At 37.4% G+C, this 16623-nt stretch overlaps 1 protein-coding gene across 12 annotated transcripts in view; it reads right to left on the reverse strand.

Annotated features, from left to right (window-relative positions):
• Nucleotides 1–1061: 1061 nt before the first annotated feature.
• The window catches only part of HECTD1 (HECT domain E3 ubiquitin protein ligase 1), a 62667-nt gene continuing 47105 nt past the window's right edge, over nucleotides 1062–16623 (reverse strand). For all 12 annotated transcript variants that reach the window (XM_040558241.1, XM_040558243.1, XM_040558239.1 and 9 more), the window contains 16 exons: nucleotides 16057–16190; nucleotides 13783–13939; nucleotides 12738–12960; nucleotides 10008–10062; nucleotides 9590–9772; nucleotides 9029–9239; nucleotides 8864–8949; nucleotides 7785–7912; nucleotides 6682–6883; nucleotides 6398–6535; nucleotides 5523–6130; nucleotides 4336–4414; nucleotides 4156–4249; nucleotides 3698–3848; nucleotides 2358–2502; nucleotides 1062–2005 (listed from right to left, as the gene is read on the reverse strand). In XM_040558241.1, coding sequence (XP_040414175.1) covers nucleotides 1868–2005; nucleotides 2358–2502; nucleotides 3698–3848; nucleotides 4156–4249; nucleotides 4336–4414; nucleotides 5523–6130; nucleotides 6398–6535; nucleotides 6682–6883; nucleotides 7785–7912; nucleotides 8864–8949; nucleotides 9029–9239; nucleotides 9590–9772; nucleotides 10008–10062; nucleotides 12738–12960; nucleotides 13783–13939; nucleotides 16057–16190 — 2732 coding nt within the window. In that variant the 3' untranslated portion in view covers nucleotides 1062–1867. The remainder of the gene's footprint in view (nucleotides 2006–2357; nucleotides 2503–3697; nucleotides 3849–4155; nucleotides 4250–4335; nucleotides 4415–5522; nucleotides 6131–6397; nucleotides 6536–6681; nucleotides 6884–7784; nucleotides 7913–8863; nucleotides 8950–9028; nucleotides 9240–9589; nucleotides 9773–10007; nucleotides 10063–12737; nucleotides 12961–13782; nucleotides 13940–16056; nucleotides 16191–16623) is intronic.

The following is a 16623-nucleotide window of genomic DNA, read 5'->3' on the forward strand; positions in this document are numbered from 1 at the left end:
TTTCCTTTAATCGACAATGAAAATATTTCACAATGAAAGCAGAAAACCCACAATCTACCACTAAAGAACTCTCTAATTGGAGGAGAAAGCCTGCCAGGTTCATCAGGTCCATGAAAACCTAATTCTAACACCCATTCCTCAGGCCACTTCCCTCTCTTCCGCTGTTGCTGACCGCAGGTTGGGCTGGAGTCAGAGCACTCTGCCTCCAAACCACCTGGGGTGCTTATACTTGTAACCAGCTTTTCTGGATGAGGTAGCTTTAAAATAACACCACATGTAGCAGAAGTTAAGGCCAGATCTGGAGCAGATGCTACATTTATGCAACCGTTGGGCTGAAGCACAACAGTCACAGGAGTGTGGGGAATGGAGACTCCCTTTCAATTATGTATTGTGGAAAATTTCAACGAAGATGCCTGTGAAGTCCTATAAATACCAGGCTATGAAAAGAAATCTGGCATCTGCCCGATTTGTGTTTGAGGCAGACTCTTTTGGCAAGCCTCTCCCCAGCCGTGGTCCAAGCAAAAGCTATTACCAAAGAGAACTGGCACAGAACAAAGCTTGCCACATAGATTCAACTAAAATACTATTTTTGCCTTTTTTTTTTTTTGGAAAACAACTACTTAAATATCTTTAAAGACACATATACATTAAAATCTTACTTGCTTTGTCTTACCGTGAGCCATTTTCCACCAATAAATATCCCACCACATGACAAACCCAAGACAGGCAATGCATCTCAAGTAAGGCTGAATCAGCTGCAATGTGTGACCCAGTTTTCACTCCAATGTAACTAAGAATTAAAACCTCAGGCCACGTGGACCCTCTGAAAAGCACAAGCACCAAAATCTGCCACGTGCAAGGTTATCACTGCCAGACTACTTCTTAAGAAGTTGCACCAAGTAATTTTGAAGAGAGTTGAGTACGGAGGCGAGTTAGAGAGATCAATTATTGCCATGTAATTCTTTTAAATCTTGAAAAAAGTGAGAGACACTGTTCAGAACACATACATAGTCTTAATAACATAAATATTAATGAATTATTCAGAGGAGACAACTTTATATGTTGCAAACATTTTAATGATTACTGTTGAGCTTACACATTGGGTGTTTTGTTGTTTTTAAACTTCAAACTGCAACAAGTTAAATAAATGTTTATAATATACAAAGAAAATACAACCAAAAGTAAAACTTGCTTTAAGTGTGCCTTGCACTAGGAACCAGTGTTTTATTTAATAGCTTTATTGTTGAGCTGCACAAACACACTTAAGGATTTGATCTTTATAGCAGGGCATTTGAGAAATCAAAATATATTCCCACTTGAAAGAAAAAAAAAGGTTGTGCATGATTATATGCAAAAACCCACTAAAATACTCCAATAGTGCAGGCACCATTAAAAAAGAAAAAGCTGGAGATGCCCATTAACTCTAAGTTTTAATGAAGCAAGTTTCTGACCAGTTAGCTTAAAGCCAGCAAAACAGGGATCAGTGACGGCAACTGTAGTGTACAAGGTATTAAATGACAAACTTTACACAAATACACTGTTAGAAATTTGTATCAGTGAACACTGAAAATCTGATGATCTGTTCTTTGGAACAGTCAAACAGAACCACCTTAATTTCCAGTTGTGCAAGCCCTTGAAGCATCACACAGTGTTCTGTGCCAATTTCTTGCTGGCTGTGTAGTTACAAGGATTTGTTTTGTCATTAGCAGCTAACAAACTTATTCCACATGTTCCTAAAGCCTCACAGGTGAAAAAAGGCAAGTCTCGTCAGAGCACAGCGTGGAGATCATATTTTTTGCACACAAACACAAGAGGCTTCGCTAGTATCAAAAAACACTTTCTTGTGTCCCGTACTGCAGTCAGCAGCTCAGTTGAGATGGAAGCCTTTCTCCATGGTAGCAGCTAGCAGACGCTCTCTCATGATCTCCTCAGAAGAATACTCAGGCAACTTCAGGTAATGCACACACGTATTCACAGATGGATAACTTGCATCTGTAGCATCAACCTGAGAAAAAGAAACAACAATTGATACTGCAGTTGTTCACAACACTTCCTTTAGAAGTTAAAAGCTTAAGGTCCTTTAAGTTTATGACATCTACCACGTATGTAACACCAACAAGCCACAAAACAGTGGCATCAGGAAAGCTACAGACCAACTTAAAAATTTATCTTTTTTACGTATATGAAAACTCATCAACTGTGATGTCATAGAACAGACCTGACACAGAAGCTAGTACTGAAAGCTTAGCATAGTGATACGAATTAGAAAAGAAAAATAATATTTTTTCTTAATGTAGCAAGGGCTACATTCAAAAGCCACAATAGTTGGTTTGAGAGGTAACCTGCAGAACCCATACCTTGCGTACAACGGTGAGCCGGGGATGTAGGTTTGCCAGTCCTCCTGGTGGGAGCGTTGAGCAACCAGTAGTGAACTGGAGGAAAGCCTTTCTTTCATCTGAAGACATACCACACAGAACTCTCACAAATCGAAGGAATCCGGGGCTTAAAGTAAATTTAAAAAACCAGTTAAGATGGCAATTCCATGATAAGTTGCTTTTTTTTGTAAAGCATCTTTAGTGAAGTCTAAGGAGTCACTGTAAGACTCCAGTGCCTGTTCAGCAGTAAGTTAAGAACAGAACCACCACAAAGCATGTAAAAATACTTCTTTAATCTCCTTGCTGAATATTACACAGAAAAACATAGGTAGGTAAATTTTCTTCATACTTATCCTGAAGTGTTATTTGGGTATTTTCTCTAAGAAGCATTAGAGAAGTAGACAGAACTCAGACCTATTCTAAGAAGACTCTCACTGACTAATCTTAAGACCTTTCATGCACCACTTCCACAGTATAAAGCCACTTCCATTTATGTATAATTTCATTTCTATCCTGCTGAAGACCATCATGCAGAAAAATAAGAAAAATGTAACAGACTAGAACAGAACTTCACAGAATCCTCCAGATACCACTGCTTTCATCTATACCAGCCCAAGGAATAAAGCAGGAGGACAGGGTACATATGAAGAAAGCACTGCTTGCCGCAACATGCCCTCAGGTATCAGGAACCACATGTCAGCTGCATCTTTGTATGCAGGGCAGGGTCAGTAGAAGAATCCCTCTGCACAGCATCTTGGACTGACTATGATCCTTCACCTCATACTTACACTAACACAGTTCCAAAAGTAATTTGTAGTTTACAGCTGGCTACCAAACATGACAAGCAGCAGAAAAAAAAAAAAACAAACCTAAACTACCAAGACCACTTCCCAATAGGCAATCACAAGTATATTTTTTGCCCATAGTACATTTTCTGTTTTAACTACACTTGAAGAGAAAGAAATAAGAAAAAGGACTAATATCAAGAATACCCAAATGAAGTTGTAACCACCACCACAGACAGAAGTCAAAACCCTGAAGCGCTACTTTTTAGTAGCTTGTGTGAGTTAGCTGCCCTTCCACTAGTTTTTGACATTTTAATACTTCCATTTTTTTTTTTTAAATCCTCTCATCACAAAGACCCTAAGTACCTTCTGTCTGTTGTAATGTATACAATTATTTCATATCGGTTTAGGCAATTAGTTGGGGTTGATACTGGCTGAAGAGCAATTTGGCTTTTTCCATCTAAGAAACATTCTGGACATTTTCTCACATCATGCACCTTTTAGCTACTATTTTAAAATCACTTAGAATATAATTACCTGTCTCGTGTATATCCCAGCTTAGGTTCCGTATAATTGATGATATCCTCTGCTGCCCAAGAAGGCGACTGATTTCCACAAAGAATCATCTGAACTTCTTCGTGGCTGAAGGAACTCAGCTTCTCCATTGGGAAGACTCTATTGAAGCCATCTTTAATTTATACAAGATACAGTTATTCGTGCAAGTCAAAAGAATGTTTATAAAAATAACATAACCATTTCAATTGTACTTAAATCAAATCAGAATCAACCAACAGTTTCTAAACGAACAAAGAATCTCTTCAAGGTTAACAATGGCATGATTAATGCAGTGTTATGAATCTCTTACCTGCTACATCCTTAATTTAAAAGTTTGTGTTTGAAAGCCGTTCTAAGCTACTACTTTAAACCAGGATACCCAGAACACCACTAATTCCACCTAAATACACACAAATATATTCTGCCATAATTAAAATTACCTCGGAATGCCTCCATCTGTTTCTGTATACCAGTATGCATGCAGAAGTCAAACATGAGATCTACATACTCCTCTGCATTATCCATTGTGACAGTCTGCAAAAACAACATACAAATACTGTAAGACTTCATTCTGCATTAGAATTACTGCTGAGATTTCTGAAGGTAGGTTCTTTCCTTACCTCATCTTCACCACCTGGTTTGAGATCCACAGCTGTAAACCCATATACTTTGGACGAAGGGCAAAACTGAAAATTTAAACTTCAAAACAGAAAGACAGTTACTAACTGGAAGCAAGTTTGCTACTGCTTTTGCAAATACACCACATTTATGAACTGCCATCTTCCCTTCCCCTCTATTTCAAAACACTGTTTGCGGATCATTTAGTACATATCTGAATAGTCACACCACAGTAAAAAACTACAATTAGTAAAGGACTATGCAAACAGTGGTTCCTGTCTATGATATGCATGTGTGTATTCACCCACTGCTTATTTGGTTTTGAATACTATCAAAAACATGTTACAGTTTGGCATCGTTGATCAGCTTCAAAACCGTGAACTGAATTAAACTGTTGAAGTAGTCTCAAAGAACCCTTTATTTAAATTCCCGACACTAACAGTTACAGAGCCACTTAACATACTAGACATTTAGGCCCTTCAACAGTGCTACTTGCATTCTCTCTCTCATGTCACCCGTAAGTCAGCAAGGCCATAAGCAACTACTGAACCCTAACTACACAATTCCTGTGGCACAAGATGATTTTAATGAATAACCTATAAACAGTAAAAGAACCAGCGTTTCAAAAGAAATAATTCAAAACTACAAAAGATAACATCCCTACCCATGTTCACACAGGTATTTTTGTGTTTCTTTAACATTTACTGACCTTTAGCAAATCTTCTGTTTAACATCGGCTACAAACACTGCACCGTATGTCTATTAACACAATCCCAAATTTCAGAAGAATTGCCCAAATTTCTAAATCTGTCCACTTTAAAAGCTCCTCAAAAGACTTAATAAATTTCAACAGTTGCAATAACAAACCTACTGATTCACATATTTGTAAAGATCTTCACAGATATTTGCGTGTTTCTACAGAGCCATAATGACATCACAGTGCAGCCACACTTAAGTTGAAATAATAAAAAAAACAATGAATAAGAAGGAAAAACCCTCAAACTATGGAACAAGAATATACCTACAGAGCGCAAGCTGGATTTTGCTGCACCTCTAATGATTGCACCTTTCCCCCAACAATACTATTTGAAACAAAGAAATCCTCATTTTTAATTAAATGTGGTAACATTGGTAACATTTGCATCTAATACAATACCGTTTGCATATTTATAAATATGAAAATTCTTACCCTAAATCTTCTATGCTAAGTGGGGGTCCAGAACCTGATGGGTTCTTCAGCATTAATTCCTGTAGTTTTGTGTTTTTTTCATCTTCTGACAGACTTTTGTTACTTAAAATTTGACGCCTTTTAATTGCAAGGTCCTTAATTTCTTTTAGAAACCTAGCTCTATGTGGATTTATTAATTCAAAGTCTTCCCATGTTAAAATTCCATTAAACCACGCAGGAGGTTTAGGTTTTGGTGGATCAAGAATAAATTCCGATTTGGAGTCTTCTTCCAGACTGCCTACTGACAAGGAATCATGCCCTTCTTCCGTGGAAGCCTCTGACTGACTTTCAGTACAGTGCAAGTCTCTGTCACCCCGTGATTCATATATCAACTTACTCATGTTACTTTTAATGTCTCCCATACACATGAGTTTAAAAAAAGGCTTAGAAATGGGTAAATCCACAAGTCTATTGTCCTGAATGCATTTAGCCAAGAAAATTCCAAGGAAATGAAAGAGTTTTGTTATTCTTTCAAGTTCATCACTGTCTTGTGGGAATGGTGCTGTGAAGAGTCCACATGATCGCTGTACATAGTAGCCAGGGGGTTTTAATCCACCACCAATATCAACCTGATTTAAGAGACAGGAGAAAAAAAAAAGATAACAATGTTAAGGGTGAATTAATTTTACAACTGTGCTGTTTAATTTATTATACTGTACTTCTATATTAAAAAGAAAACAGGTGAGAAAGACAGCTGTGGAACATTGTGGTCATTCTTGACCATGGAGAGCAGCTGTTCACTGACCATGTGTTCTTCCCTTCCTGCCTATCTAGCTCATTTTTTCTTTTACAGAAGTTTTGTGCACTAACAGTTTAAAATGCAAACTTATATATACCTGCCGAGACTCATCATCTGGAAAATCATCGTCACAAAGCCAAGCTCCCAAATCTGTCCGCTGAAATTCTGCTGCTACCAATGCATAAAATTCCAAGGTAGGACCCAGGCCTGTTCCTTCCTCCCCTAAAAATTCAACCTATAAAAAAACATAAGGAATGTTAATACTAAAAGAAAATTCTAATGAAATGATCAGCGTTGGTTATGCAACAGGATATTCCATATACTGGCCAGCACATTAGAAATAGCTATCTAACCTCACTCTGCTAGGCAGATATTCTTTACCTCTAGAACAGATTTTCTGTCTGCATGAATCTGCATGACATTTTCTGCCCATTCCATCAGGGAATCACCTCGCGGAACTTTCACTCTTTCATGCTTCAGGCGTCCAACTCTGAATTCTCCTGGATCATCACGTCGCACTGTGCTTGTGGTCCTTGTCCTTTCAACAGTGGCTTCACGTCTGTTCTGTAGCCATACAATCGCTCTAGAAAAATAAAACACAACACAAAACAGATGTTTAAAACTTGGATGTCTACCAGTTTTACAGCAAAATTTACTTACTTGCATACTTAAAGAAACATAGAACCAAAGGTGAAGTACAGTCATTCACATATAAAATAACACTAAGTTATAATAAATAGGTAACAGTATAAAAGAAAAAAGTCAACTTAAAAAAAATCCACCAAGTTACTAGTGTTAAAGGGATTGTGGGGGTGCTTTGTCCCCCTCCAAAAGACCCATATCGATCAAGCAAGAACAGCTGCCTCTAGTAACAGTACTTACATGAAAGCAAAGTTCAAAATTCTCATACGTATTGTCATCTATGCAGCAATAATCTACCATCTGTTGGTTGTTTTATCTGACTAAGCTAAGTAAAAATAAATGAATCAAAACAAATAATCATCAAACCACTGTACAAAATTAAAAAAATAAAAGATATGTGCTTTGGTGTATATTTTCATAAAACAATTCAGTTATTAAGAAAGCTTTTTTGTTTTTGTTTCTTAGTACATTATGTAATAGATGGCAACCCAGTTGAATTATCTATTGCCTGATACAGCCACCTAGCTAGAGGCACACAATCAAGTCTTCAGTTAAGAAGCTAAAAAATTAAACTTCTTCAAAGGAAATGGCCTGGAGAATATCAAACAGAAGACAGGCTGCTACTCATCATTAACTTCTAACACAATGAACAAGAAATGTTTCAAGTGCCCAAAAGTTCTGAAGTTTCCCAGCATCTTCCCTTTTTTCCTAGCTACCTACAATGCTTCATATTTGGAATCTTGCTCCAATAACGTCCTCCTGTGAATTACTAATTCAAAAAGGTATTTAAAAAAAGCAATCTGACAGGCGTTTTTTTCCTGTTTTTGTTTCTGTTTGTTTACCTTGATGCTCCAAATGCTGTGCATGTGAAGTACAACTGTCTGGTTTCAAATGGAATTAAGAAAGGACACTTGCTTGTTAGCTGCTCGCACCAGTCTGGCAAAGCTCCACTTGCTAGTGCCAAGGGTTCCTGTATTTTAAAACAAGAAAGAACAAAAATAAAAAGTGTTTCTAACATTACACTCAGGTTGTCCTACACCCAATATGCCCATGCCAGGTTTTCACCTGTATTTGAGCAAGTTTCTTCCTTCTCAGCAATCACCACCTTTTTTTTTCTTTCAAATGCTCTGAACAAGAAGTTCACCAAGTTTCTAGGACTTGAGAGTGGACACAGTATGCTTTGGCACATACATTAAGAGCTGTACTAAATCCCTGGGATACATACTAAAGCTATGGGTATATCTTTATCTGGAGATAATTACTTCTGAATTTTGCCCAAAAGTGATTAAATACCTCTTCAATACTGGAAAACACCAAAAGAAACTCACTGGTAATAAAGATAATCTATAGGAAAATATTACCATAGTCCTCTCTAAAATACAAGTGTAACAAAAAATACTACAGAAATTACTACTACAAAGATATTTCTGTGTCTAAACAGCCTTCAAAAGAACATCAAAATCTGAACTTTTTTTTTAAATGAACAATTAGGGGACCTTAACTGTAACTAAAGAACCTCAAAAAGCACACAAAGAAGAACTGAGTAAGTTGAGGATCTTTATCTTTAAATCTTTATTAAAGAAAACCTATTAAAAAAAACCCTACTACCTGAAGAAAAAACCTACCTACTGAAGAACTACCTCTTTAATCTTTTTTTAGTGCATCTGACTGATACAAATAACAAGTTTTCTTTTTTAAAGCTCTATCTGAATCTATAAACATAGGAATCCTTGTGATCTCTAATACAGTTAGTTGCATTTGTTACATCAGCAAGCAGACACATACATACACTACAGACATCAATGTATACTGTATGAAACAATTCAAAAGTCAAAATGGCAAAAAAGCTAATAATTCCAAACAAAGTAAGGAAGAGTCTTAAAAACAATATCATGTATATAGACTATGCATAATACGATACCTCAATCTGCTGCAGAATCTTTGTAGTAATTTTTTTGCTTGTGAATTCATCTGGTGGAAAGTTAAACTGAGGATGCTCATCTCCTTCTGAAATGAAGAGAAAATGTTTTCCCTTACTTTGTGTTCATTAGAACATTTAAGGAACTCTGCTATATAACGTACATACCTTCTTGAGCAGTTCGTGCTGTGTAAGGGTCACTGGCAACTATATACAAAATGCGAAGTAACTGCAGAACATCTTCCACTCCACAGGAGTTCTGCCCACTGCCAGCTTTTGCCTGAGGTTGCTCCTTTGCCAAACTAAGGATATCAGAATTTTGAAGAGTAGAAATGGCCCCCTGGCTTAATCCAGATTTTGATCCATGTTCACAAAAATCCTGTGGGAGAAAAAAAAATTGTTATAAATGAAAACTGCATGTTACAGTCCTTATGACTATGTGCTCCAAGTCGATGATTTGAAAAATCAGAATGGTTACTGTGTTTAACCTGAACACTTGGTTCAATTGTAGATAGCTCAAATCATGATTCAAATGGCACTAACACAACTATATTTAACGTTAAAAAAACAGTAAAAACTAAACTTGATATTGAGAACTTTCAAGTTTCCTATCTACATTATACCCTTTCCCCCCTGCCCCTTTACAAGCATCTTTAAAGCTGCAAAAATAAAAGCACACAGCCAAACATAATAATTAAAAAAAAAAAAAACTTGGATGCAGACATATACCTTGTATGCAGCTATGAGCTGGGAACAATTTCTGTTTTTCCTAATACTTTTATTAGTGCCAGTTAATTTCCAGTGGCGCAGGAAAGCTGAGTCTGCATTCTTCTGCAGGTAGGTTATCAAGTCATTCTTTGGTAATTCATCAGTGCCAAGGTACTGCTCCACATGCTCTACTGACCAGCAACCCTACAACAGGAACCAACAAACGTTGGTTTTTCCTGATTGTAAAGTCTTAAAGATTTCACATGCATTACATACTTCAAGGAAACGTGCATTAACAAATACACTCACTCATATCCTTTAGCTAATTGAAAACTGTTAGTTTTTTTAATGTAGCTTTTCAAAAACTGCGATAATTCTCGTTTTGCTTTTGTTTAAACAGCCGTAACAACATACACAAAGGCATAAAAACAAGTCTTACCATTTTTCCATTTTCTTTCTCTTTATCAGAATCCTTCATTTCTCTGTACATGATCCTAGATATTAAAACAAAGAGTTAATATTTCACAATCACAGCATGTTCTCTACATTCTGAAGTGACACATAGAGATGTTAGACATCAATGACATTGAGGTAAAACAGTGTAAAAAAGCAATAACAGCTGATCTTCACGTTACAGAACATCTGGTATACCCTGATCCAGCAAAGCTCTTAAACGTGTATATAATTTTCATGCTGTGTATAAATTAAATGCTTTGCAAGATAACTGTTTCTTTAAGTGAGGTTTGAGTAATCAAACCATCTTTATTGTGCAAATTTCCCAACTCAGCTTTAGAATCTGTATTACGCGTGCACCAACTCCTTGAAACCTTCCATTTCCACAGTAGTTTGCTGTTTATGAACTTGGGAGATACACACATTTACAACTATTTCTAGTGCTTTTTGACTAAAAGATAGTTTAGTTACAAAACACTTTTGGACACAAGGCAACATAAAACTAGTTAGTTGTAACAGAAGCACTGAAAAAATCTGAAGTACAAAGTTAAAAAAGTGTAACCACCATACTGAAGTTCTTGTTTTCGTATACGTTCATTTTCTGATATGACAGAAATTATGTTGGTATAGTAAATGAATCTCACACGCACAGTCATACCGTCTTATAATTTCTGTCTATTACTATAAAGCAAGTAAGGCCAAGTTAGGGTAGAGAGGATAGCTGAAGCTGGAAGGGACTTACAGAGACCTAGTCCAATATCCCTGCTCAAAGCAACATCATCTGGAGCAGCTTGCTTAGGTTGGTGTTGAGTATCTCCAGGGAGCACGACTCTACAACCTCTCTAGACAATTTGTTTCAGTGTTCAGTCTCCCTTGCAATTTGAAGTCTTTCTTTGGTTATGTGGAATTATCTGTACTTCAATTTGTGCCGTTGTCTTCTTGTCCTTTCACTTGTTGCAACGAAGAGAACTCGGGCTAAATCTTTCTTACTTCCTCTCATCAGGTCTCCACACATATTGACATTATCCCACAAGCCTTTCTTCCTCCAGGCAGTCCCAGATCTCTCAGACTCTTTTCATGACAAGTGCTACAGGCCCTTTAATCATCCTAGCTGCTCTTTCCTAGCCTTGCTCCAGGTCCCAAGTCTCTTGCACTAGGGAGTCCAGAACTGGCCACAGCACTCCAAGTGCCTCTCACCAGTGCCGAGTAGAGGGGAAAGATCACTTCCTCCAAACTGCTGGCAGTGCTCTTCCTAATGAAGCCGAGGATGCTGCTGACCTTCTTTGCTGCAACAGTGCATAGCTGGCTCACATTCAATTTGATGTCTACCAAGACCCTCGGGGCCTTTTCTGTCAAGCTGCTTTCCATCTTGTACCAATGCACGCAGTTATTCTTCCCCAGCTGCTGAACTTTTCCCTTTGCGGAACTTCCTGAGGTTCCTGTCTCCCCAGAGGTCCGTTAGAATCGCAGCACAACTGTCATATATATCACTGACTCCTCCCAGTTTGTCATCTAGGAGCTGGCTGAGGGTTTGCTCTGTCCCATCATACAGTTCATTAACGAACTGAACCAAGCAGTGACCTCTGGGGTACACCATTAATGACCGATCTCTGACTGGACTTCATGCCGATGATCACAACCCTGGTAGTTCAGGTAGTTTTCTGACCACCTCACTGTCTAGTCCAATCAGTTTGTTCATGAGGATGTTATGGGAGAAACTGTCAAAAAACCTTACTAAAGCCAAAGAAAATAACATTCTCTGCCCTCCCCTCATACACTGAGCTAGTCATCTCATCGTAGAAGGCTATCAGGTTGGTTAAGCATGATTTCCATTTCATAAATCCTTAAAACCTTTTTGTCCTTCATTGTTTGAAAATGGTTTCCAGCACTGTTTGCTCCATCACCTTTCCAGAGATGAAGGAGAGGGTGACCAGTCTGTAGTTCCTCACTTCCTTGCCTGTCCAGGGAATAGTTGTGACATTTACTTCCATCTGGCCCTCAGAAATCTCTCATAATCTTTCAAATACAATCAAGGACCTTTCAAAAGCAGCCTGCTCCTTCAGCATTTGTGGGTGCGTGCCCGTCAAGTCGCATGGACCTGTATGTCCTGTTTCTTTAAATGTTTCCTAACTTGTTGCCCTTTATGCCCCTCACCAGATTCAACTTCAGATCAACTTTGGCTTTCCTTACCCCATACACACATGCTCTATGTCTCTATATTTCTCCCGAGTCACTTGACACTTCTTCCATCATTTGAATGCTTCCTTTTTATGTTTTGAATTCTGTTGGGAGTTTCTTCATCCATGCATGTCTCTTACTGCCTCTGCTTGAACTGCCACACACTGGGACAGAGTGTTCTTGAGTTCAGAAGAAATCAGCCAGTTCTCCTGGGACCCTTCTTCTCTCTCTAGGACTGCATGCCCGTGGGATTCTTCCAAGCAGATCCTTGAACAGGCTATATTCTGCTGTCTTGGTTCAACTGCTTGACTTTTGAAATATTATTAACAAGCCACAGTTGAACTTTAGAGGCTATGACTTTTTATGTTTTGAAGTAGTAGCTTTAAAATCAATACAAACATTCTAACAAAAATACAAGAAAAAATAATTCTAGCATTATTTTCTGCAAAGGAGGAAAAAAGGTTAAAATGGTTTTACACCTGTTTCCTAACCAGTCACACAGTGTTCTCTTTACAGAATAACAAACTTGTGAGCTTACGTGTATGTTGGCTCCCAAATACGTCTAAGTTTGTCAGATTTCACGTTGCCATTACAGGAAAGCTGTAACAATTTCTGTACATAGTAAAAGATGGTAGATCGAAAGTTTGTTAGGGGCAGTTCTACTTCTCGAGTTGTTCCAAGACCTGAAACTTTCAACGTAAGTGCTAAACGTGGTGAAGGCATGCACTCGACCTCTTCCAACAGTTCTGAATGAGGTGTACCTGCACATGAAAAATTGAGAAGATGTTAATACAAAACACATAAAGCTTGACAAGTTGGCTTAAACATTAATGAAGTGGTTCAATAAGGAAGCGTAGAGATTTCCTGCACACCTACCAGTGAGACTATGCTGAGTTAAAACTATGAGCTATAACTAAGCCCTATAATTATAAGACTTCTCTACGTGAGAAAAGCTAACAGCAGTTTTTGAAATCCATGTTGATCCTTATGTCTTGGTTACATTCTCTTTAATATTATCACGGCACATGGATTCTTCCTTGCTTTATCCGTTTGCTTCCTATTATATTTACACCTTTCAGTTCACCAAAATCAACAATGGTTCATTTCCACGTAAGCCTAAACTATGTATTCCTTTTTTTTGTGAATACTGATTACACCTACAGAGTTGAACAGGAATGAACTAAGGAACAAGATCATGTGCTATGGTCATACAGACTGCTCAGTTACTCTATTAGTTTTTCTCTCACCATGGTTTTGGATTGCTTCAACAAGTCCTTTCTGATCAAAGCTATTCTGGGCAGCTTAATACACAAATTATTCCCTGTAGGTGGAACCAGACATAGCAAGGGATCTATCGCCAATCTGAGTTAAATTCACGAGTACGGATGTTTTATACAGCACTTAGTTTACTTCTCCCTCGATAGTGCTTGGACATGCAGAGGCAAATGAAACTCTCATTCAAACAAAGAAAAGCCACACAAGCATGTTGTATTGGTTAATAGTGATGGGATCCCTGGAGCACAACAGGACCTTAACAGTTAAGTCTCCGGATCTAATGTCACAAATAAGTCTTGGCAGCATACCTGGTGGAGGGATTTCTAGATCAGTTGTTTGTTGAACATTAGTACGACCAGGTCTTGGGTCAAAAGCAGGAACCAAAGCAGAAAACTGTCGTTTCAATACATAATCATCATCCCACGTTCTTCTACGTCCTCCTTTGGTTTCATACTCCTCTTCTTCCTTAAAAAAAAAAAAGGGTGTGTGTGTGTATTTTTATTTTATGTTCTGTAACAAAGAATCATTTCATCAAAAAATTATACGTTCATTATGGAATACAGCAGTAACAAACTAAAGTCAACGTAAAAGATAACCAAGCTAGTACTTAACAGTGTTAGTTCCATTTAATTGGTCAAGCAGGAATCAAAAGAATTAAGCAAAACTGCCAATAAAGAGAAACCAGCATTAGTGGGCTAAACTTAGAACAAGTATCTTTACAATTTCTGGAAAGAAGGAAAATTTCCTTGAAGCACCAAAACGGCATAGGGAAATGCATAGTAGTGCAGACCAGCAAACTTGGTGTAGATACTTTGTGCATTCTACAAAATTTGGAATATCAAAGATTCAAATAAATCAGTGGAGTCAAAATAAATGCAGTAACATTTCTGAAACCAATTAACTTTTTTTGGAAGTATATACCTATATTGATATATAACGTACATACATTTATTTAATCCAGAGATGAAATTACATACCGAAGTACTGGAATTATTATTGTGGGAAGAAATTAACAAGCCTTTGCAAGTATTAATTGGTTATGACTTTTCCAAAACAGGCCTTTAATCTGTTCAGCTCCTCATTGAGGAAGAATTATATAGTGTATGAGAGGGAACAGTACTGGAACCCAAGGAAGGAAAATTTTCTTTTGCAGATCTGATTCTTGTTGTGTAATCTACTTCTTCCCATGAAAAACAACAGCAAGTCCTTTTAACCATTTCTGAAAAGTGGTCAGCAACCTACAAACTGTGGTTACTAATTGCACTGCAGTAAAATAGTATAAATAGTTAAATAATTCTGTCTATTCTTGACCTTGTATCTTTGTGCAGAAAGTGAAATATTTAGCGGTGCAGTTGAGTTTCTACTGAAAGCATAATCACAGTAGGTTCAAAAGTTTAATGTTCGGTTAACATGCCTAAACTTTGAGCATATTAACAACAAGAGGAAGTTTCTACAATTCCATAAAATAATGTTTACACTTACGTAATAAATATTAAACTGACATTTGTGAGGTCTTCTATTTTTCCTCTTAGGCCTTGCAACACTCATTTTGATCACTTCAGTGGTGGTAGAAGACCAGCCATTCATCATACCACAGAAGAACCAAATGAAGAGCCAGTATTCACGGTAGCATAGGCAAGACCCATGGGACTAACTTACTTTTTTTCTGTCTTTCCCTTCCAGATATTCCACTGGCATATGTAAATTACTACCGGCCTACAGTTAAACACATCCCAGAGCACTGCATCACTAAAAAATTTAGCAGCCTGCCCACAAAGTTACACCACTTCATCAGCTGGTGACATGGAGAGCCATCATTTCTGTCTGTCAGCTTGTTTCCAGGTTGCTTTTAAGATGTCAGTTCTGGCCTATAAGGTCTCAGGGCACGCTGATGTTCAAAAACCTTTTTCTCTGGTAGAAATATTGAAGGTGGCACAATTAGTCAAATTTGGACAAGAAAGGAGAGCTAAATGGGCAGTGCCTTATCTGGTGAGGCCTTGCAATTTTATGGCACCAATTTGAACAGATAAGAAAACAGCTTTGTTAATACTCAAAATATATGTTAGAATGGGGAAAAGGCACAATGAATGATAATCCTCTAAAAGGTATGTTCTTCTTGCAGTCCCAGAGAAGTGTAACATGATTTTAACTTTGGCATATCGTTTGAAGTCTTAACTGACAGATACTCAGAATTACAGTCACAGATTGGCTAAGGCTGGAAGAAACCTCTGGAGGTCATGGGGTCCGACCTCCTGCTCAAGCAGGGACACCTAAAGCAAGCTTCCCAGGACCACGTTCATCCACACACTTTCAAAAAACTCTAAGGAGGGAGACTTGGCTACCTCTCTGCACAACCTATTCCACTGATCCATCACCTGTACAGTAAAGAAGCGCATCCTGAAGCTCTTCTCCAAACTAGTAGTCCTAAATCTAAATACATTTGTTTTAATTAGAAACATAGAATGGTCTGGGTTGGAAGGGACCTTAAATGTCATCTAGTTAAGAATCCATAGGGCCAAAAAAAAAGTGAATTTTAATGCATCTGTTAGCATAGATAATTAAGTTAAATAGCTATACTGTACCATAACTTCCTCATATTCTTGATCTTCTTGGTTATCATCTTCATTTTCATCATCTTCTTCATCTGGTTCTGGTAGATCCTCATCATCATCCAACTCTGCCAACAGAGTACTAGCTCGGCAGCTATCAAGAAAATCTATAATACATATATATACACATATTTATATATTTACATATGGAAGAAAAGACATGAATCTCTTTTAAAGCCAAATTTTGAAAATTAAAACACAAGCATTGAGAACAGTGAAAAAACAACTACCGCAAACAAGAGAACTAAAAATAGCACTGATATAGTATATCTAATAAAAGTAGCACATAATATTGCGTAATTAAGATTGACCAGCAAGTGATCAGTTCTTCATTTGTCAAACATGTTATGATTACACTTATGTTAAGTTTTGAAAAAATGCAAAAATGGGTACACAAATTAATATTGTCTGATTCTATGTTTAACTGTTTTAAAAGAAGGTTAGTGATGTAATTTTTGCTACAAATGCATAGCTTACACTTCGAATTGCAAGGTAAGGGACATTTAAAATAAATATTTAAGAGCAACACCTTTAAAATAT

This window comes from Cygnus olor, chromosome 5 (genome assembly GCF_009769625.2).
Source record: "Cygnus olor isolate bCygOlo1 chromosome 5, bCygOlo1.pri.v2, whole genome shotgun sequence".
Taxonomy (NCBI): Eukaryota; Metazoa; Chordata; class Aves; order Anseriformes; family Anatidae; genus Cygnus; species Cygnus olor.